Source organism: Diabrotica undecimpunctata, chromosome 4 (assembly GCF_040954645.1).
Source record: "Diabrotica undecimpunctata isolate CICGRU chromosome 4, icDiaUnde3, whole genome shotgun sequence".
Classification (NCBI taxonomy): domain Eukaryota; kingdom Metazoa; phylum Arthropoda; class Insecta; order Coleoptera; family Chrysomelidae; genus Diabrotica; species Diabrotica undecimpunctata.
This window is the reverse complement of record NC_092806.1, coordinates 2,469,580-2,494,171: the sequence shown is the minus strand read 5'-3', so window position 1 is coordinate 2,494,171 and position 24,592 is coordinate 2,469,580. Positions and strand designations below refer to the sequence as shown.

At 30.9% G+C, this 24,592-nt stretch overlaps 1 protein-coding gene across 1 annotated transcript; it reads right to left on the bottom strand.

Annotated features, from left to right (window-relative positions):
- Window positions 1-20,041: 20,041 nt before the first annotated feature.
- Window positions 20,042-23,692, bottom strand: LOC140438085 (uncharacterized). Its single transcript, XM_072527799.1, has 4 exons — window positions 23,604-23,692; window positions 22,107-22,209; window positions 21,400-21,469; window positions 20,042-20,276 (listed from the first exon to the last, which is right to left on the bottom strand). Exons 1-4 carry the CDS (start codon window positions 23,641-23,643, stop codon window positions 20,109-20,111), a joined length of 381 nt encoding a protein of 126 aa, XP_072383900.1. The 5' UTR covers window positions 23,644-23,692; the 3' UTR covers window positions 20,042-20,108.
- Between the last annotated feature and the right edge of the window lie 900 nt (window positions 23,693-24,592).

Here is a 24,592-nt window from a genome sequence, read left to right as displayed (position 1 = left end):
ACTTAATTGATAACATTGAATCACGTATTGTAATAAAATGAAGACATTGAAGATATGCAAAACATTTAGCATCATTTTCGTTATATTAATTCTTAAAGTATTACTAAACCGTAATAAAATCTAAACGCTAAAAATACTTTGCTTACAACGGCAAGGAAGAATGCTGTAAAGAATTAGCAAAATCGCAAACAACACACAAGAGAACAATCAATAGTAGCAAATTGCTTTGCAATTTTCCAGTAGCTAAGAACATGCGGAGTGTCACTTCTTAATCATGTCTGAAATTAAAATAAAAATAATAAAACAAGAAAGACACCAAAGCAAAAACTGACTATGAGAAATTAAAAACTACAAATAACAAAATAAGCAAAAATAGTTAAAATTTATTTTGTATAGACAAAAGGCTCAAGCTTTTAAACACACTTCAAAAAATTGAAATCGGTCATCTAGGAGAGTCTAGAGAATTTTTTAAACGTATAAAAAATTGTTTCAAATTATACACTAGAGGCCAAAATTCTGAAAATATTACAAAAATTATCGTTTTTCCAGGATCACTCGCTTCATGATCCTGATTTATATAGTTACTCAGTACGATTACATTTTTGTTGTATTATCTTATATTTCTGCTTGATATTTTAACACTTAAAAAATATAAGCATAATTATTTAATATAATATGGGAAGAGATTCAAGCTAAACGCCGAAAATTCAAGATTTGTGAATGGCAACATTGGCAATACTGCAGTGGGTCAGGGTTTTGCTAGTCAGTCCCAGTAGACCCAATTGGCAGCATTTAGTACAGTTTAGTGCGACTATCAGTGTTTATTAGTGACTAGAGGTAGTTGTTATTAAGGCGATATTGTTTAATTGTCGGAGAGGAATATATCAAAGTTGATTCAACGAAAATGGTACCAACGAACCCAAAACATGTTGACTGGTCGCCAGAAAAGAGAGCCAAAGAAATTTTAATTCGAGGAGAAGTTCACATATCAAGAAATAGCAAATTGGGTAGTGGCGCCACAAAATCAGGTGTAATGAAAGTTTGTTAACGTTATCATAACACTGGAACGACAAAATCAGCAAAAAGAACAAACAGAAAACCGAAAGTTAGTCAATACGATGGACGTAGAATATGCCGACTTTCTTTAGAACATCGTCGCAGATCCGCAGAAAAATATATTGCAATTCTCAAATCAACTCGCTTACAAATATCGGACCACACTATCAGAAGAAAGTTGTGTGAAAATGGATTGCAAGCACGAACTCCTAGAAAGAAGCCTAAACAAAAAACAGGTAAAAATTAATGGATTGGGCTTTGGCGCACAGAGGGTGGACAGAATAAAAGCGATGTAAGGTAATTTGGAGTGATGAAACCGGAATCTCGATCTTTGGGAGTGACGTAGTGAAGTTTGTTCGCCACTGACCGAGGAAAGACCTTTTGCCCAGTGTACTACGGTCACTATGAAGCATCCTGTGAGTGTCATGGTATGAGTTTGTATGACCACTTATAGGGTTGGATATTTACCAGTAATAAAGAGTAATATTAATGCAAAGAAATATTAGAAAGAGATGCTGCAAGCCAAACTGCTGCTGACTATCAAAGATTTGTTTAAAAGGGATGCCCAACAATGCATCTTCCAGCAGGATGGAGCGCTTCGTCATACGGCTAAGACTTTTATGGAATATTTGAGAAGCTATGACGTTACTGTCCTACCTTTGCCTTTAAATAGTCCCGATCTAAATCCAATAGAGAATTTATAATCAAGGCTGAAAATGTTAGTATCAAGCTAAAACCCAAAAAAACTAAAAACTAGTCAGTATCAATAACAATAATTCAACAAATATACCTAATTTAGTATTATTATTGAAACTATGAAACTTTCATGTTTAAGAATATAAAAAAAAATGATCTACGATCATTTATTTCGCAGCAAATCCAAAAACTTTTCCTAACAAATGTTTTTTTCGTATAAGAGGACATAAAAATTTAAAAATTAATAAAAATTATTATATGTTGCAAACCATGGACACCACCTTTTCATTATCCTTAATTGTAACATTTAATCGGCTCTAAAAATACTTTATTTTAAAATTAAATTAATTAATTGGATTGGGTCAAAATAAAAAAGGGGAAAGTAATTCAATTCAAGTAAACAGATTTACCTCTAATCATTGTAGACCTTATTCTCCAGTGTCCTTAAGAAAAAGATATATAAACACAAGGGTGTAGATTTAGTTATTAAAATGCCTGTAAGTAAATTCGGTCATCATTTTTTGAAATCGTGAAGATTCAGCAAGACCAGGCAAGCTCTACTTTATTTGCGACGCTTCTACTTTTTACAGTAAATTCGTTTTAACCCTAAGAAGAGAAAAAAAAAATTTAATTTGAATAAAGAATACTACGTTCTTGAAAATGGTGGAACAACATATCTTTTCCGTAAATGGAAAAATAAAAAGCATACAACATGAATAAGTAGGTAAAACGTTTCAGTAAGGTGACAAGATTTCATTTAAATTAGGTACTCATCCCAACGTATTAGTGCATTATAACTATCCAATGTCCTCTAGAAAAAAAAAGTCTAGAAGCCAAATAATTGAAGAGCTGCATAGACTTGCGACAAAAAATTTTAGAAGATATGAGTAAGGAGTAAATAACAGACTTTGGGAGAGGAGGAGCACCTACCCCTAGTTAGCATAGACCCTCCCCTAATTAGCATACACCTGTCCCTAATTTGCATACAGCTATCCTCTAATTAGCACCTGTCCCTAATTTGCATACGCCTACCTGCTCTTTAAATTGCTCTTAAATAGATCACTAAAAAGGTTTTAAAAAGTAAACCAACTCAAATATTAACCGTATTGTGACCAACCGTGTCTCAGTTTACTACGTGCCTAACGAAGGGTTAAATAGCATGACATGACAACATCGATATATTATCGATGCATAACAATAATGATTACAGCCTCAACACCTTAGGCAACCAACAATGCACACATTATTAGACCAAGTTGCCTAACAATATCAAATAATAATATATTATGATATTGGTAAGTAACAAGTAGGTACCACAATTTTAAACTCGCCATTGTTTTGCTCAACTCGTTGGTCTAACTGCCACAAACAAGTTCTATTGGGTTAAGGTCTAATCTTCTGAGCACCCTAGCACCCAGATACCAACATCTGTAAATTATTGCATTGTTACTCTGGATATGTGCTATCGAGGATTATCCTGCATATAAAGAAAATTTTAAATTATTATTATTATTATTATTATATTATGGTGGATTATCTCCACCACAAAACTCTACGATAGGAGAAAAGTTAGATTAAACCTAAAAATCTTAAGAAATTTCTTTGCAATATTTGGCGACTATCAGGTCAATATCTAGTAAAATAAGACTCGTCTGTAAACAAAAGTTTTCAGTCATTCATATAACAAACTGTCCGAGCACCAAGAGAGAATTCCAAGCATTGTATTCTATAAGCTGACCAATAGCAGGCCTGTGGCAGGTACATAAGACGATACATTGTCTTCTTTTAATCTTCTACGTACTTGAAATTAAGTTATGGTACTCTGAACATCTGTCAGTCCCCTTGTTAAAGCTGTAGCAGTAACTGTCCGCTTTCGAAATACTTAAATGCTGAGAAACCGTTTATCCAGCTCTTGTTGAGTAATAACAAGTTTATCATGTATATTTTTTCGGTGTATCAAATGGGACGCCTTTAATTATGCAGCCAAAAATACACCAAGAAAATATAATCGGTTTATCGAGCATTATATTGCAAGTATAAAATATATTTAATTTCGTTTCAAATTATTCATTTCAGCCACAAAAATGATGGTCTTTAAGAAAAGTAATAGATAAAGACAATTTATATTTCAATAAATATATTTAATTATTATATAGGGCATTTTAATAACGCTAAAAGAGGAAAACTTTGCAATTTCAACCAGACAGTCTGTATGATTCTACCAGAGTCATTGTCATAAATCTCTTTAAGTATCTATGTTTTATAGAGATGCAACACAAATTTGTTCTTTTTGTCCATGAAAATCTTAATATGAAGCTTTTGTGTACGCCTGTGATCATGATCTGGATATATTTTATTAAAAACAGATTACATGTATAATAATCCAATTGCTGTCCCTTTTATGATTAACAAACAAAAAACTTTTTATTTAAAAATTTATTTTTATTTTACACTTTTAACTGATTAATTGGTTTAACAAAATTCCAAAAATTCGCATACTTGTTGGGGCGTTGTGTTGTTGAGTTCATTGTAGATTTTGTCGACTTCTGGAATCAATTCTTTTTCGCAAAAATCTTTTAAATCCCCTGGTAAAAGGTCACAAAGTGCTTGTGCATCTTTCTCAACTTCGTCCTGTAAAGAAAACAGAAAATTATATATATAATTCAAATTAATTTGGCATATTTAGAGCTTTGCTATAAATATATTAGTAACAATATTTTTTATTCTTGATTTTCTTTTAATGTTACAAATTGTTTACAGAATAAAAAATTTGTAGCAACCATTTACAGCAAAAATGAAAACACCATAAAACAATATATTCGCTTAATAATTCAATTTATAAAGAAACATAATATTGTTGATTTGTTTGTTACGATTGATTGAGAAATAAAGGACAAATCTTTGTTCTGCAGTGACCTAAAACAGTGGACTGATGATTTTTTTCTCACGAATTTATACCATAAAATATTTCCGTAAAAAATTTTATTAAAAAAATGACTGTTTCGTTAGGTTTTTCACATATATATATATATATATATATATATATATATATATATATATATATATATATATATATATATATATATAGTACATTATTACAAGTAAAATATCACACAAAGGATCATCATAAGATATTAAATATAAATTTAGCAAAGCTATAAAGGAAATTTAGGGCAAAAAAGCAGTGTAGTACTTTAAAAACTTACCAATGGAACTTCTTCTTCTACGTAATTTTTTACCAGAGTTGCAAATCCTACACAGGCATCGCAGAAAAAGCTAAAAAAAAGTAGATTTTAGCTATCTTATTAAGGAAAATTAATTATCTGTTGCATTAAATTTGTTGTAAATAATTGTTTTACCAATTTGTTTAAACGTAAACAAAAGTGTATTGATCCTGGTGGAACACATTTTAAAAATCAATAAAGTACTTTTAGTATATATATTTTTTGTCTTTCTGGCTATATTTAAAAAAAAACCCTCTAGCTTTAGTATTTATTTAAAAAAAGTAAATCGGATTTAAAAAAAATTAGCCATAAAATGATTTTATTTTCTTAGATTTTTTAACCTAGCTAATTGTCTTATTTTCACACTTTTTCTATAGATTTTCCAACTAATAACTATGGGAAATAATACATAACAATCTTTCTTTTTTCCAATTTTTTGTCAACACCACAGCAGAGTGCGCATTATTTTCGATTAACGTTTAAAAGGAATAATAGTCGTAGCTTAAAAAGCTCAGCAATTTCCGCTATTTTGAGAACAATTTTTACTAACATCATCAATTATTGATGAACTTAAACATATTAATAAACACTGTAGACACTATAAGTCATAATTTATAGACTTGAAATTAATGTACAGAAGACTAAAATGACGATAACTAATTAAACTAGAAGTACAAGCCTAAAATACTTGGAAAATATGTCAAAACCTTACAATGACCAAATCATCAACGGTCAACTCATTAAAATCTAAAGTGATACGTGAAGTAAGTATGTAGATTCTGTTTTTTTATTATTGGAAGCTTTTGTGTGTTCTGTTATACGCTTTTTAAAAGTTCTACCAGTTTGACCGATGTAAGTTTTTGGGCAGTAAATTAAAATACACAGATATAATTCTAAATAGCCAACTTAAGATAAACAGCTCGTCCCTCCTCGGCTTAATCAGTTAACAACTAACAATTGTAGATGTATAGTAAAAATATATCAGTTGAGAAAAGTACAATGTCGAAACAGCTGTAGTAAAAATAAATTGTGATATTTTGTGGAAGTGCAAGAAACAAAAGTTTTCAGTGTTTTATTGTTGAATAAAATTAACCTATATCAAGTAATCAATTATTGAAGTTATACCTCTATAAGCGCGTTGGACGTGGGAAATTTGTACGGGAGTAAACCGGCAAAATCATTACATATGTAAGATATAGGTAAGAGAAAAACAGAAGATATATTTTCTTTCTTTTTCTCTCTAGAGAATAAAAATGTTTCTTTTGTAAATATATTTAATATTTTTTAATATTATTATTATTTTTCCATTCTGTTCAGATTTGTCTTGAACCTCGTTAGGCACGTTATATTATAAATAAAACTATATACTGTAAATTAAAACTTGTAAATATCTCAAGAAAGTTGAAATGTGTACTTATATACACAATAAACAACAATTAAATTTTGTATCTGTCAATGTCAGACAAATTGACAGTTGTATCACGAAACAATATTTTTATTTTATTATTACATATTATTATCATGGTAAATTAAACATATTATGTGTAAGTAAGTTATGTATATTGCTAATTTTAAATACTTATGAATAATTATTGCATTTTAATTTGTATTGTATTCTTATATTAAATTATGTTGCAGTGTATTGTAGTGTATTTTTATATTAATAACAAAATAAACAATAAATTTTACGGCAGAGTATGTGTAAAAAAAATTTTTGCATTCAACTCCTTTCATACATATATGAAAATAAAAATATACATTTTCATCAAAATATTGATTTAATCCTTCATTTACTATAATCCGATTACAGGTCAAATGTTGTTCATATACAGCAAACGATGCACCATATACCTATATACCTAATTCTATTTATCTTTCTGCTCTCTCTTTACTATAGCATTACATATGTAAGATTGTGCAGATTGACTCCCATATAAATTTGTAACGTGTATAGAAGTATTTTTGAATGCGTGTATAGAAGTATAACTTCTACCGGCAGTCCCACTGGACTGCCACACCTGTTTTTAATAAATAATATGTTAATAATACTGTTTTTACATTGTTTATAAACTTATAATTATACCAACATGGGCTAAAGCCCACTTGTCTGACCGTACAGTCAGCTTTGAGAAGATCAATGTAACGACCTTTAGCCGTCATCAAGTATATAATATTATCTATGCATATATTATCATTTACTGATACACTTTTGAAAGCAATCTCACCAGATAATCCAACCTTGGGTACTTACGGATATGAATTTAGGCACGTATTGTTATGCTATATAATATTATTTAAAATTAATCTAATCTACTGAGACATTTTTGAACGCAAGTATTATCACCTTGTTATGTATACGATTGGTGTTCCGATTTAAAAAAAAAAAGGTAAAAGATGAAGGGATTTTTTAGACTAATCAATATAAACTAATAATTAATAAACATTATAAGCTTTGTTTTATTATATAAACATTTTTTTCTTCAATGCTACTTACTCATTCTTTTGGGCGCTAACGGTAAGACCTAGAAAAAAAGGAGTTTTAATAAGTGAAAAGAAAAACTTTTAAATACAGTTTTTAATGCAAGCAAACCATAATTTTAATTTAAAATACTTTATAGTTATTTGGTGTTCCAAGTTCCATCAAATAAACCGTTTGTAAAATTTTATTCTTGTTCTTTTAAATATTAAAATTAAAATGCCAAAAAAAACTAATTTCTGAACCGTATAAAAAACATAAATCATATAAAAACAAGTTCGTGTAACCTTCTGGCTAAGGTACAATGTTTTTCAGGTTATGCAACAAGTACTAAGATGACTTAATGACCAGTTACATAGCTGAAATTAACGGGTTCACGTGCCATTATTTTCTATTTCATAAAATTCATATTTGTTTGCTGATCATCATCACCATTACCCAGCCTCGAAAGTCAATCACTGAACATAGGTCTCTTCCTCGTATTTTCAACCCGATCTCTCTTACGCCGGTCTCATTTAGTTTTTTAGTTAGCCCTCTTAAATAGTCAGTCTATCGTGTATGTGATCTACCAACGGTTTTACTGGCTCCTTTTACCATTGTTCTTAACTTCTCCTTTGTGCATTGTCCATCTGTGGTGGGATTACTTTAGACAGGTTTACCTTACAAAATACTACAAAACTCAACGAACATATCATGACATGGCGAGCATTACTGCCATTTTAAATGACCATAGGCTATACAAACCAGGGCAACATTTTGCCCTGAAATAGCAAGACCTCAAAGTCGGATGAATTCTCAATCTAAATGATTTAATTACAGAAAATGCCATAAGCAAGTAAAATTGGCCCCTAGTCTACGACAGATCCCCAATTGTCGGTGGGTGTCCCGGTTGGAAAATCAAAATATCTATATGAAATGTAAAAACGATGTTCAACAAAGGAGAACAAGCTAATGTAGATAGGAAGATAAAAATAATAAACTAGAACCTATTAGGTATCAGTAAAGTGAAATGAAAACAAGACCAATTAGTTGGTAGCAAAGAAAAAAATAGAGAAACTTTCTTTTTTTACTCATGCAGAGAGACAGCTCTAAATGGTGTTGATATTCTAGTCAGTGTCAAAGCTGCAAAATCCGTTAAGAGCTTTTTATTTATCGTTGATAGAGATACTGCTACTTAACGCCAATTGATAAATACTTTCTTCTTGTTTTTAATGTAGTGCTTATCAGTTTAGGATGTTAACGACCATCATGGCGATATATAATAGGTACTTCACACACTGCTGCTTTAAAAAGATCGATCTATTCCTAATTTGGCTATTTTTGTTGTAAATAACAGCTTTTTGTATTCTTAATAAAATATCCTGATTAGTTATAGGGTTTGTATAGGAAATCTTCAGGAGTTAATCATAAAGCCACATTTTTAATTCTTAATTTTCTTGCAGGTATCGTTATCTGATACACATAAATAATTTGAATGACAATAAAGTGCATGAGGTTACACTGGTTTTAGCTAAATAATCTACGTATTCATTATCTTGGAGCCCAATATGTGCCTTAACCCAAATAAATTTTATACTAAAGCGAGATACTGTTAAATCCTTTAACGAATTCTTTATTAAAAAAAAATGTATAAGAATTAATAAATATTTTGGATAGAAAAGCATTTTTTATGTTATATAGAACTAAAAGTCAATCTGAAAAAATTATTGCTTTTGTAATACAAAAGTTTTTAACATATTTTAACGCTTCGATTATAGCCAATGAATATGCCGAGAAAATCGTAAACTTATTGGAAAGTTTGTACTTAAATTCGGGATCTTTTGAGGGTAAAAAATAAGCATAGCCAGTCTCTTATATTGATTTAGATGCATCCATCTGTACATTTAACTGTGGCATCACTGTAACAGTTCAAAACAGATCTAAGAATATTGTTGCTGATTTTGTTGGTTTTATTGTATGTGAGTATTATTACTTCAGTGTTATACCAGAGAGCAAATTTTTGTCCACTGTGGTCAAATTCTTTGAAGAAAAAATAGGATTGTTCTGTAAAGCAGTGCACAAAGGCAGAGATGGCTTTTTATTTCAATATTGTGAGTGAAATCTGATTCGATAAGCAGACATATACTGGAAAATAATTTGGGTTTTGTTGATTAAACTTTGAGTACCAATTTTTTGCTTACTAATATTCTTCAATCCCAAGGAGGCTCAGAAGCTTCAACATCTAGTGGTTGCATAGAGGTAGACCTCATAGCACCTAAACAGACCCTCAAGGCAGAATTTTGGTAAATGTCAATTTTTCTTAAAAGCTTTGTGGACATAGAATCATAGAGAGTAGCACCAAAACTATAATATATCGTATATAAGCTTTATAAAATAATAAAGATATTTTATCATCGCAACTCCTACACAGTCTAGTTTGTCATTCTAAGGAAGTTACTACCTTTGTTGCATCTATCAGCATAGATTGTATGTGTTGTTTCTTAGTAAATTTTTTATCCAGAATAATGCTCAGATATTTGACATGATTTTTAAATGTAAAGGATACATTGTTAAGAAATATAGTTTGGTTTAGAGAAAGGTTGTGTCGTGTAAAGACAGATACTGCTTTTTGGCAGACAGCTTTGGCAGTAGATAAATTTAAGCTGTTCTTAAAAAAACCATGAGAAGAGGGAACTACGTACCCTACTTAGGTTATATGATATTAATCACATATATATACACCAACTACGGATAGCACTGAAAAAGAACTCGAAGAATTTTACTTCGACATCGAAAGAGCTAAGAAATACATGAACAGTGACGACATACCAATCTTCATGAGCAACTGTAACAACAAATAAATCCGCACAAGTAGCAATAAGTGTGACGTTGATTAGTACAATAAAAATAGACAGAGCCATAAAATTTTCACATCCAAATATAGAACTCTACACAGATAAAAAACATTATTCAAATACAAAGAGGCCAAAAATACTAGAAAATTGTAAAACATAGATACAATATTAAATTTTCTAAAAGACTACTTACCGACGCAAACCAAAACAGCCAAAACTAAGGTAGTCTTCATTTTTGAGAATTTTTTAAAATATAATCTGGACCGGTAATTCAGCTTTATATAAAAAAAATTAGACCACTTAAAAAATAGAACCACTTGAATAAAAAACCTTGTATTACTGATACTACCACCTATCTTTTCACTTTCTAATTTTATGTGATAACATTACACAACTTATTGTAATACAATCAAGATATTTTATATAAATGAAATTATAAAATCCCGTTTAATTTTATTTAATTCATAAAAATTTCTATACAATAATTAAAACCTAACAACAAAATTATAAGAAAAATAACTAGATTTTTCATTTATTAATAAAAAATTCCCTAATACTGAAATCTGATCAAAAAGGTTAATGAGCCGTCCGTTTTGTTCCTTCCTAAGTTAAACCTAATAAATATTAAAACTAAAATTACATTTAATTGTGGCGAAGTTGGTACCGCAGATGCGATGACTATCTCGTTCGATAGTGTTGGAATTAGCTGGATGAGTAGGAAACAATAATTTACTTAATAATATAATAGTCTCCCGTTTTATACCGCTTCGCGGCTTTGGGAGTATAGCAGGGTAGTCTGCTATATCTAGGGCCTACGGTATACAAGGAAGGTAACGTGGCCAGTGCTACGCTTCAACCGCCTATTATTACCCCTGGTTTTACCCAAGGTACTCATTTTAATTCAGGCTGAGTCGACCTGGGGCCTATAGACATTTTTTAAAATGTCTAGTTATTCTTGCCGGCGGTAGAATTCGAACTCCGGACCACCGGCATGCGAGGCAAGCATCCTACCGCTTGCGCTACGCAGGCCCTCAATAATTTACTCACCACTTAGAAATTTTGGGATCTATGATAATTCTAAAAACTAAGCTCTTAGGAAACGGGAAGGGTGTACAGTCTTATAAACGAAACGTTCGAAAGATGTTCGAAACCTGACAAAATAGTAACTGCACCGGTGTGCGACTTAAGAGTTATCACAGCAAACAAACTTAATATAAGAATATTAGTAGAAAAAACTAAATGTATAGTGATCAGTAATGAGCCGCGTAGAGCAAACTAGAAATAGACGGCAAAATTGTAGAACAAGTAATGAAATTTAATAACCTAGGAGTAGAGATCACTAGTGACGGATATAAAAACAGAGACCACAAGGCGAGCATCAAAAGCGGCAAGAGTAAGTGGTTGCCTCTGAGAAACCATATGGAGAAAGAAATATCTGACAACTGAAAGCAAAATGAAAGTATACAAGACAACAGTAAGACCAATCCTAACAAACACAGCGGAGACAAGGACTGATACAAGAAAGACGAAACAACAAATCAACAATATCGAAATGAAAGTATTAAGATCAATAGCGGGCATATCATTAATAGACATACAAACCAACAGAAGTATACGCGAACAATGCAAAATTCAAAATATTAACAGGTGGATAAAAACAAGAAAAAAAAAAACTGTAAAAACGAACATGTAAACCGAATGGGACCAGATAGATTAGCGAACATCTGTAAAAACAACAAGCCGTACAGCAGAAGACCCTTTGGAAGGCCACCAAAAAGGTGAAAAGATAATGTACACTCAACAACGACTGAATCGGAATAAGAGGCAGACAAACAGGAGTAATCCTAGTCGCTTGAAGAAGAAGAACGATTAGCATTTTCTACGATTAGATAAATATTATTTAAAATCCACCATTGATGTATGACTTGTATGCAATTTTTTGTATGAATATGCAACATTTTCAAATATTTGCATAAAATATGCAATATATGCATTTTGCATAGTTGCTCTAAGTCTATTTATTACTTTCTTTACCAATAAGATTACTTATTGAGGGATTATCTAAATATTCTAATTCTTGCTTCCGGTAGCCTTGGTTTTTTTATCAATTATCAATAATTGATATTAAAATATTATTATGAATCAAAAACACCTGCGATCCATTTTGGTCGATATTAATTTCATTTATTTTAGGCTAAGTGCTATCCTCTATATGTCAGATGCTCAACTAGCAGATAAGAAAAAGTAGATTCCAAATTATTAATGAAAATAGATTTCTATAATACAACCTTAAAATTGTATTACCACTTAAATAAAAAAACAGTTGATCAAGTAGGTGGCATTAAAAATAATAGATTTGTAAATTAATTTTTTTTAGATTTAGTTATATTGTGATTTTAACGTAATGATAAGATAACAGTAAAAAGGTTCCCAAACTGTTTTCTTGTGTCTTGTCTATGTTAAACATTCTGTTTATATGGAATCATGTTACAATAATTAACCCAGCGTCACCCAGGTAAAAAATGTGTATATAAAAACCCAAGTGGGGTATTATTGACCCCATTTAAAATTGATTGGAAAAACTCAACAAACATTTTTTTTAATATCTTATTTGACTACCTAAGTTTTCATAAATAACAGCAGTTTTTACCACTGGATTAAATTTGACCGCGAATTAGGTAAAATTTACAAAATAATCAAATTCTTACAAACAAAAAACACTAGATAGATAAAGAATTCACAAACAAAAGATAATGATGACCATTACCCAATAATAATCACCAATTACTTGTTCAAGCCCAAAAATGGAAAGCACGCCCCTAGGTGGAAAACGAAGGAAGCAAATTGGATATTATTTGAAGATATCATAGAAAATCATGTCACAAACTGTAAAATATCCAACAGTATTGACACAGACATCGAAACCTTCTTCAGCATCATATTAAAAGCAGCCGAGGAAACCATTAAGAAAACTGCACCTATTACAAAACATAAACCAGTCCTTTGGTGGAATGAACAATGTAAGATATCGATCGAAGCTTCCAAAAAAGCCTTTAACAAATACAAAAGACATAAAACACTTACCAACAAAATAGAATTTCAAAAACTTAAAGCTAAAGCTCAGTTAGTAGTAAAAACTTCAAAAAGAAATTCGTGGGCTCAATTTGTGTCCAGTATAAACAGTAGGACCCCTATGTCTGAAATGTGTGAGAATGTCAAAAAAATATCTGGAATACCGGCTTATAACAAAATCACTCAACTACAGAAAGAGAATAAAATAATCACAGATGACCTAGAAATAGCAGAAGAATTTGCTAATACGTATAAAAATAGATCTAATAAAAGCAATTATAATAATAATTTTATCAACTTTAAACATAACGAAGAATGCAATGTAATTATACCGTTTGTAGGTGACACAGATGCTTTAAACACCAAATTTAATATAAATGAATACAAAGATGCATTAAACTCATTTAAAGAGACTAGTGAGGGTCCAGATAACATCCCAATGGTTTTTCTTAAGCATTTACCTGAGAATGCACACAATCATCTTCTTAACATATTTAATATTATTTGGACAGAACAGAAATTTCCAACAGTATGGAGAGATTCTATTATAATACCTATATTAAAACCAAAATGCCCCAAAACAGATCCTGAGTCTTATAGACCAATTGCGCTAACATGTACTGCATGCAAACTGTTAGAAATAATGGTCAACCGTCGTGTCCTCTAGACACTTGAAGATCGAAATATTATTATTCCAGAACAAAGTGGTTTCCGACAAAATAGATCAACTCTAGACAATATTATAGACCTAGAAAGCAGTGTACATGAAGCCTTCTCCCTTAATCAAAAATGTATTGGAATATTCTTCGACATTGAAAGAGCCTTTGATACAGCTTGGCGCCACTGTATCATCAGATTACTGTACGATTTAGAAATCAAAGGACATTGCCTTGCATTTATAAGAAACTTCTTATATAAAAGATATATCCAAGTTAGAGTAAATGGTAATTTGTCGTCAAAAGTGGAATTGGAAAATGGAATTCCTCAGGGATCTGTTATAAGTCCTACGCTATTTATAATTGCCATAAATGATGTTCTACGAAATTTAAAACTTCCATTTAAAGGCCGCTTATATGCTGACGATCTCGTAATATTTGGTCAAAGCAAAAACTTAAACAACCTCTCACAACTTGCACAGAGTTTCTTGTTAGATATTGAAAAATGGTCAGAGGAAACTGGATTTATCTTTTCAACAACTAAAACTAAATATATAGTATTTTCTAAAAAAAAAGTCAGTACACCAATCTCATTATATCTATACAACCAATCACTACAACAAAAAGATTCGCTAAAATTGCTAGGAGTTACTTTTGACAGAAAGTTGTATTGGAAAGAACATATCAATAATCTAGCTTGTAAATGTTACAGAAGATTAAATTTACTAAAAATTCTAGCACACAAGAATTGGGGTTCAGACAGGAGTACAGTGCTAATTATATACAGAACTATTATACGATCACAGCTAGACTACGCGGCTATAGCTTACGACTGAGCATCGAAATCAGTACTTAAAAAGCTCGATACTATTCATAACACAGCACTCAGAATATGCCTGGGAGCCTTTTGTACAACACCGATTAAAAGTTTACTTTGCGAAGCAAATGAATTGTCGTTAAATGATAGAAGAGCTTACCTTAGTCTAACATATGCAACAAAAATTAAAGATAATGCAAAAACTCCTGTTTATAGAAATACTTTTACTGATAATTACCCAAACCTTAATGCAAATCACCGTTCTAATAAACCTTTCTATAAAAGAATAAAAGACCATTTGCATCTGTTTGATATTGTCATACCTGAATGTCTTCCATACACATATGATCATAATCCACCTTGGATTCAAAACATACCATCATATAACTTTGAACTTACGTCATTTGATAAAAACTCCACTAATCCCAATCTAATTATTTCCCATTTTAGAAAAATCATTAGTCGTTATAAAAATCATACCCAGATATACACTGATGGTTCAAAATCATCCGAAGGTGTGGGAGCGTCTGTAGTAACTCCAGAGAAGGTCCTTAAATTCAAACTATCTAATGTTAGTACTATCTATACAGCTGAACTATATGCTCTCTATCGCGCCATAGAACTAATCAATCTGACAACAAACTCCAAATATATTATCTTAACAGACTCACTTAGTGCCATACAAAGCATCCGACAACTGTATCCAAAAAACCCGCTTTTAAAAAAAATTAAAACAGTCCTTCTTCAGGCTTATATCAATCATAATGAGATAAATTTCATCTGGATCCCATCCCATATAGGAATAAAAGGCAACGAAACTGCTGACCATAGTGCGAAAGACGCGATAGTGAGTGACGTTTTCGAGATCGTAAACACATCAGTATCAACGGATATAAAAGCTTATATAAAAAAATCAATCTTAAGTGCGTGGAAAAATAAATGGAATGTGTCGAATTCTAAATTAAAACAAGTGAAACTCAGCATAGAGGCATGGAATGTGTTACCTAAGTCAAGAAGCCAAGAAATAATAGTAACGCGCCTCAGACTCGGACATACTAGGTTAACGCATGATTACTTAATTTAAAAGTGCGAACCGCCGCGATGTGAAACGTGTAATACGACGCTAACAATAATGCACCTACTATGTGAATGTCCCATCTACAATCAACAACGAAGCAATAACAAGATACCAGGAACACTTATAGAAGCTTTAGGTGCAGACTGTAACTTTAACAATACTCTGAATTTCTTATAAGACATTAATAAGTACCACAATATTTAATAAACCAAATTGTATTGAAGTAATTGTACCTAATGTAATCCACTTATTTTTCGCTAATGGCCATTTGGTCGATGCGATTTTCTAAATAAAAAAAAAAAGATAATGATTTAAATAAGAGATGTTCCAAAAAAGTTTTTTCGAAAGCTTCAAATGAAAATATAAAAAAGCAGGACATTGGATATCCACAGGAGTCCCGGAACTGCATACATTCGTCGCAAATGCGATGAAGGTGATCTAAAAAATAAAAAATTTGACATTGATCGCACGTTTATTTAGTTTTCCGGTCAGATTTTCTGGAACACTTTTGACACTGTCCACGTCCTGTATGTTGCTTTTTCGGTGAAGCTTTGGTAGCACTTTCTCCCAAAATTTAAAATATTTTTCATCGTAAATGTTTTGTAAGTTGCAGATTACTTTTTCGTTCTTTCATAATTGGCGTAACTAATGCTAATCCCAGATCTTCCAGGAATATTTGACGTTTCTTTGAATGGTCACTAGTGTTTGTTCTGTAAATTATCTGACTGTTGATTCCAGCTGTGTCCATTAGTGAAAAAAATCTTCTTACTGGCCACCTTCTACAATTACGAGCTACACTGTAACTTCCTGTCAACTCATCCACCGTATTAACTCCTCCTTTTGTAAAGTTATGGAAACTTATTATTTTTGGTAAAAGTTTCTCGCCGGTAAATTTATCTATTTCACCATTGTGATGAAGTGATGATCATAAAATCACGTTTTTCCCTTTTTTTGGAACAAAGGATACCATAGTTATATGTTCCTGAAATCCAAATACCGAGGACTGTGGTTGTCTGTTCTTAATCTGAATAAATTTTGGGGAAATCTCATTTGTTTTTCCTCAGAGTTTCTACTGAAGTTACACTATGTCGTTCACGCAAAATTTTCACAAGTTCGTATACCAGAGGTATACTAATTATCGAAAGTGATATTTCGATTTTTACCAGAAATTGGTGCTATCAGTCTTGGACAATATCAATAGGTTTATTGCTTATTTGGTAAATCCCATCTGGCTGAGTCCCTGCATAAATTTCCATATTAAAAACATAGGAAGTACGGGAGTCTACTACTGAGCAACGCTTACGAAGAGACTCTAACTTCTCGTCGATAGTCGAGTACTGTCCTGGTGAGTAAGCTTGTTAACAATTTGCGACAAATTTTTCAAAAACTGCCTTACAAGTAGCCAACTTATCAGACTGTTGCCTTTCTTGTCGATTGTCTACATTATCGAAACGTAAGCACTGCAATAAAGATGTAAATCTATTGAGTGCTATCACTGAACAAAATATATCGATTTCTGTACTATTTGTTCGCCAAAGGTCTTTTAGATTACGATGATCATTTTTATATACACCCGCTAGATAAAGGAGGCCAAATAATGCCTTTATTTTAACAATATTGGTCCTGCTACAATATGCCTTATCTTTGTAGGCTACTGCTTTTTTATCTATCAATACACTGGTGCTGACCGTGATACCTTTAAGCATTTCTTCATCAAAAAAAGAAGAAGTCAGCAATCTAAAAGAGTCTTAGCGTTTTTAGTATATGTTTTGGATCCTGGTAAGTTTGAAATTATGTTCTCTGCCCTTGGTCTTACTGCTTTAGTACTATGATGTTCTCTTCATTTTTTTTTGGAATCCCTACCTAAATAATAAGGATATTTTTTATCTTCTTTTCGCTTATTTTCAGATTCCAATACTTCTAGTTCCTCAATTTCTTTATTTTGTTCACCATCAGACTGATTACTTATGTAATCAATTTCGTTTTCACCGTCGGAGTCCATAATTTCAAACTCATCATCTTCGAGTTCCTGCCAAAGTACATATAGTTTGGCTTGTTCTTTTTTAATAACGCCACGAATTAAAATTGTCTTAGTTACTTTGCGAATTAAAATTGTGTCTTCGTCACCCAGGTGGAGTCTAATCGTGATGATGTGATGATACTAGCGAGAACGAAAAAACGTTTAGAAAAAGTTTTCAAGAAATTTTAAGAAGAAGCGGAAAAATATGGATTAATAATAAACCAAACAAAAACACTATTTATGGAAATGAGAGGAGAAAGAACAAATTTAATAACAAATGTAAGTATCAAAATGAAAGGAGCAGTTATGAAAAAGTGTCAGAATTTAAATACTTAGGAGTAACTATAATGAACACGGAAGAAGAAGAATGAGAGATAGACAAAAGATTAATAAAGGCAAGCAGAGCGATAGGGTTACTAAATTCATTACTGAAAGCAAAAAATGTCTTAAGAACAGCTAAACTGCGAGTCTACGAGACAGTTATTAGACCCACAGTGATGTATTCCAGTGAAACGTGGATTATGAACCTGAAGGAAGAAAGAAAGTAGAGATCTGGAAAGGAAAGGTGCTCAGAAAAATCTTCGGACGAGTAAAGACGGCAGAAAATATTTGGAGAAGACGAACGAATAAAGAAATAATGTATGAGGATGTATGGAAAACCAGCAATTATGGCAAAAATACGAGCCCAAAAAGCTAGATGGCTTCATCACATTATACGAATACCAGAGAACTGAAATTTTAAAACAATACTGGAGGAAGGAGAAATGGGAAAAAAAGAAGAAGACGTCCAAAGAAGAAATGGTTGGAAGCGGTAAAGCAAGACTTGTCAGAAATAGACGTGAAAAATTGCAGAGAGAAAGCGAGGGACTAAAAAAAATGGAGATTTTAAGAGTTTTTAGAAACCAGGTTCCTACAAGACCTGTAGCGCTGTACACATTTTTCTTCATTTAGTGGAATAAGAGCTGCTTCTTGTATTTTTTTCTTTTTCATGTCTGTATTTATGATTATTGATGCATTTTTCCATTGTTTTTGATGTATGTTTTTTGCTTGCTTATTCTGTCATTCAGTAGTCTTGAAGTTTCTGCTACGTATAAATTGTTGCATTCCCAAAGTATTCTATAGATGCAGTCCTATGATTTTTCTTGTGTGTTGGTGGGTTTGGTTTGGGACAGTATAGATCTTAGTGTCTTGGTTTTTATGAATGTTGTTGTGAAGTTGTGCTAATTTCTTATCATTTTCAATTTTTCTCAAGAACCCCTTACCATTTTATGAGACAGTAGAAAAAGGAAAGTTTCTACGAATCGACCGGAGTGGCGACTTCTGTGAGAGTTGTCTAAGATTTACAAAGGATTTTTGATCCAACTATAATGACAATGAAGATAGTAAATGGAATTAAATACGAACTGCCTTGTAATGTGCAATTTTTTGTTTTTTGCTTTTTCGTTTTCCAATTTAAATGCTGTTTAAAATTTTCCTCCTTTATGATTTTACGATTTGCTTTTTAATTAATGCTTATTATTAGAATTAAATAATTTTTAATTTGGTAATATACAAGAAAATTTAAATTTTTCTTTTATCTTTGATACTTATACAGTATTAAAATAAATTTATCAGATAAGTAGAAACATTGTCAAAAATATGGAAAGATTAAAGAAGTATTAATAGAAATGTTTTTATTCAATTGGTCGAATTTTTGTGCATCTAAACCACTAATCTTATATTATATTTTAATTTAAATTCCTTTCCAATATCATTTACTTTGATTAATTACAGATTAAAGAAAGGGGGAGAGAAATTTGCACAATATAAGATAAAGGATTAAAGTAGTTTATGACGTAATTTATAAAATTTATGAGTATTTTATATAAGCGATTATTTCTTGTTCTAACTTATCCAGTTCTAACAGATCTAGCTTATTCAGTTAAAGACTATAAAGTGTAGACACATACCAAAAATAGATCACCTGAGAAAGGAACTGTGGCTGAAACACTGTAGTGAGAATAATTTAAAGTCAATTTTTGTGGAAGTGTTGAAAACAACAGTTTTCAGTGTTTAATTGTTAAAGTATTTTATATTTTGTTATTTGTGAATTTGATCATGAAAAAACCTAAATTCTGTATTTAAAAATTTATTTTGTTTTTTTTTATAAAAAGATGTACATATTATTATACAAGTGACTTTAAGGTCTACCACAATAATGCAAATGTTCGCATAAATCTGCAGGTGTATGTTCGTGTAGCCCTTCGTAGATTTTGTCAAGATTTGGAAGCAAATCTTTTTCGCAAATTTCTTTCAAGTGATCTGCCAAATCATGGCATAATCTGTCGGCGTCTTTTTTAACTTCTTCCTATAAGAAAACAAACATATTAAAATAAATCATAAGTTACATTGCCAATCATAATAAGGAATTTTTGAACTTTTTTGAAAACCAAGAAAGTAATTGGAACAAATAAAATTATTATTCTGGACAATATTTATAACCTGGACAAGCCAAGCAGTCAAACATCGACAAAAAGAAATAATACGCGGCTTTTACACAATACTTGCCCAGTAATTTAGGATTGTGTACCGATAATGGATAAAACTGGATGATAGCATGGATGAAACATGAAACTTGAACTTTTTTAGAGTGGCTCAAGTTTTTTATGGAGAGTGTGAGACCAACAAATGAGCATAAATGATGCTAGTTGATACTCGATAATTATGCCTTGCGAAGGGCAATTGAAGTATTAAAGTATGCGTCAAAATTAACGTGATAATCTTATCGTTTTCTTCACATACAACCAACCAAATTCAGTCAATTGTTGAAGTCCCCGTTTATGGTCCCATCTCGACCTACTTCCAAGAAGAAGTGAACAAATAGCAAAAAACTCATGCAGCTCAAATAATTACACTCTATGATATTGCTGAGATATTTGCACCATCATATTTTGTGTGATCATGGTTTGGTTTAAAAATTTTAAAAAGTCTGAAATTAGTGATTGCGACATCGATGTATTTAACGAAGTAGATTTCTTGACAGCAGCCGTTACGGATACAGTTCTAACGACTTCAGACAATGATCATCCAACAAAAGATTAAAGTTAGATAGTAAAGACAATTTGGATGGGCTATCCTCTAAAACAACAGTATCTATTTCTCAAACTAAACAAAACTAATAACTTGGGGAACGGATAAAAATTGAAAAAAAAATTAATGAGTCTGAAGAAAACTCGTAAATTTGGTACATACAAAAAAGGATACGATATAATTAGAAAAATTTAAGGAGTAGAGCATACAGGGCAGTATGTCAGATAAATGTATAATTCTAGTAGTAAAAGTAATACTTATTTACAATTTTTACTTTTTTTAGGCAAGTTTTAGTAGGGTAGTTGATGGAAATGTAAAAAATATTTCACTGCTAATAGTAGACGGCTAATAATTTAGCACTTAACAAATAATAAGTTTCAGAAACCATTCATAAAACTTACCAGAGGAACTTTCTCATCAACGTAGTCCTTGATTATAGTTGCAAATGTAATACATACGTCGCACTTGAATCTAAAAAAAACTTTTGTCTTATTCACAATAAATAAATTTATTAAGGGCATAGCATGGCATTTAAACCTAGAATGAAAGATTACATTATTACCGAGAGTCGAAAGTTTCTGAAAACATCTATAATGTTTATTTAAATTAGTTACAGGGTGAAAAGAAAAGAGAAAATTTAGTGTAACTTTAAATTCCAAATATTTCATTCAAAAGAAACTTTTTGGTTATTCTAAGGGACTTTTGGCCCTCAGTAATAATGCAATCTTTAATTCTGCGTTTAAATTTTCAAAAATATTTATTATTTTTCTCATATTCCAAAAAAAAATTAATACATTTAAAATGCATTGAACATTTTGACAGGCGACATATTGCGCCTATACTCTTAATCTCAACTCTTTTATAATACTAATATTGGGGTTAAATTATTGTGACGTGGATTTATTTGTAGTATCTCTTTTATTATAACATGTATGTATGTAAATATCAAATCCATTATAGGGTGTCTTGTTCTTACTATTAACTAAAATGTTTACCTAAATAAGTGTATATGAAAAAAAAATGTTTGTGTAGTTTGTCCTACTTTATTTACAATTACAGGATTTTATATCATGGTACAAATACCTTATTATTATTTGTTGTTACTTACTCATCAGGCTCATCGGTAGGCTCAGGTTCAGGCTCATTTGTAGGATCAGGTTCAGGTCCACGTGTTGGCTCAGGCTCTGGGCCTTGAGCGTAAATGGTAAGAGCTGCACAAAAATAATTGTTTTAAAACACGAAAATGGAACTATTAATATTTTTAATAAATCCGCATTCCTGTATTTATTTATTTTAGTAAAATCAATTTTTAATAACGTTCTAAATTATATATAAAGAGGTATGTAGCATACTGTTTTATCTATTAGAAATGTATATAAAAATAAAAATAAAAATACAAAACACATTTGCCATTAAATGCTAACTTAAAATCCTTTTGACTTTATATAACATATAAGATGTAGTTTTAAGAGGATTGCCAATTTGTTTATTAAAGTATAGAATTGTTTAAAATAGAAAATTATAAAAAAAATACTGCTTCATATTAGACGCTTGAAAGGATAATTATACCATCTTTTTAAGAAGTAACAAGATTGGTTGTATTTTTTTTAAAGGTAATAACTATAATAACTTAATTTAAAAAAAAGTTTATTGACGTTTTAATCTTTACTTTGGTTTAAATTTAAAGATGCTTTTAAACCATCGAGTTAAACGAACGATTATTTTTTCCGCTATATGTGGATGCAACAATGTTGCTAGCAATACTACCAACAAGAACGGTCAGACTATGCAATATAGAGTAATGTTTGTAGTACCATATTTCGGCCATATAACCGGTAATAGCTATATATTTTTGATAGATCCCGTATTGTTTTACAATAGCTGCCGGACGATGCCTTGGCGGGCGAAAATACTTGAAATATTTACTTGGTTTTGGCAATTATTTGCTATTCTACAAGATTCTGGAGAAACAAAATCATTGGTTCAATGAGAGGATTGTAGATTTTATTAACCAAATACAGTTACGTTCTGAGTTGCGCAATGTAAAAAACGAAATATATACAAATCGAAATGGAAAACAGACTAATGGGTTGTTGTTGCTGAAAAATTTAAGATTGCAAGTGATGAAGCATACAAAAAATTCAAAAATTTAAAAGAGTATGCAAAAAATTCAAAAAAATGATTAAATGTGATAGTGCTGATAGTAATCCAGTGAAATGGTTTGTTTTTGAAATAAGTTGTAATCAAGACTTACTTCTAGACTTATGTTATCTAAAGTTACACGCTTAAGTTAGTTTGAATCCAGAATTTTTTTATTTAAATTCTATTTCAATACTTGATTGTATTGCCAATTTACAAATAACTTTACGAGTTATTATACTTTTGTTGACAATCTTTCTGAGATGTATATTGCTGAGCTATTTGCTGCATTCAATGTGATCATACATGGCTGGGTAATTATTCTCCGTATTGGAGCCACATAGTGCAGTTAACATATATTACTCGTTTAGAAGCAGTTCTAAATATTGTTCTTTTTTTAATTTGGCTAGACAATTATACAATACAGATAAAATATTCAGGAAATATAAAAAATATTCTTACTTACCGACGCAACTCAAAAGAGCGAAAATAAAAATAGTCTTCATGTTTGAGAATTAAATTTCACAATGATGAGAATTGCTGCCTAAGCTTTATATACTACTAAAGTCAAGTACTCAAAAAAATAACCACTTGAATAATAATGGCGTTTTAAATTCTTGGCATTCTTTACTATCTTTCCAAATATTTTATTTCGATTTAGGTCAGTGATAAGATTAAATAGTTTTAATACAATTTTACGAACAAATTTAAAAAAAATTGAATTAATACAAAGGTTCATTTTATTTATTTCTAAAGTATTTATTTCTCTAAATGTGTAATAGATACCATGGACAGACAAAGTCACAGGAGGATGAACACAACCGCGGATTTGGTCAACATTGTAAAGGGCCGTAAGCTGCAGTACTTGGGACATATAAATAAAAATCAAGGCAGATACGAGCTACTTCAATGCATTTTGTAAGGTAAAATTGAAAAAAAAAAGGGCCCCAGTACGAAGAAGAATAATCCTGACTTGCTAACCTGAGAGCATGGTATAGAAAGACTTCAACACACCTATTCCGTATAGTAACCATCTGTTTGCACGGTAATTTTGATTTATAGCAGTGATAATAATAAACAACTGACATTAAAATTTTATAACCAAATTCTGAAAACATTTAAAACTATTATTTGGGTGTGGTGTATTGTTTATTAAAATATTTCATTTTGTAAACGTGTAATATATGGATTAACATGTACAAATAACAAAATAAGAGCAATTAACTTTTCTGTTAAGGTAAAAACAGTAGAACAACATCAGTCTGAGTTAAAGCTATTCACAAAACAGATTAAAAAAGCAGAAAGAATATGTTGGAAGAAAAAATAAACCACAGACAGCCAGAGAACTGAAAGTGTATAACAATATATGTCGATTTCATTGCAATGAGAACAATAATGAAACGAAAAGACGCAAAATATTCGAAACATTTTATGAAATACCTTCATAATGATCTG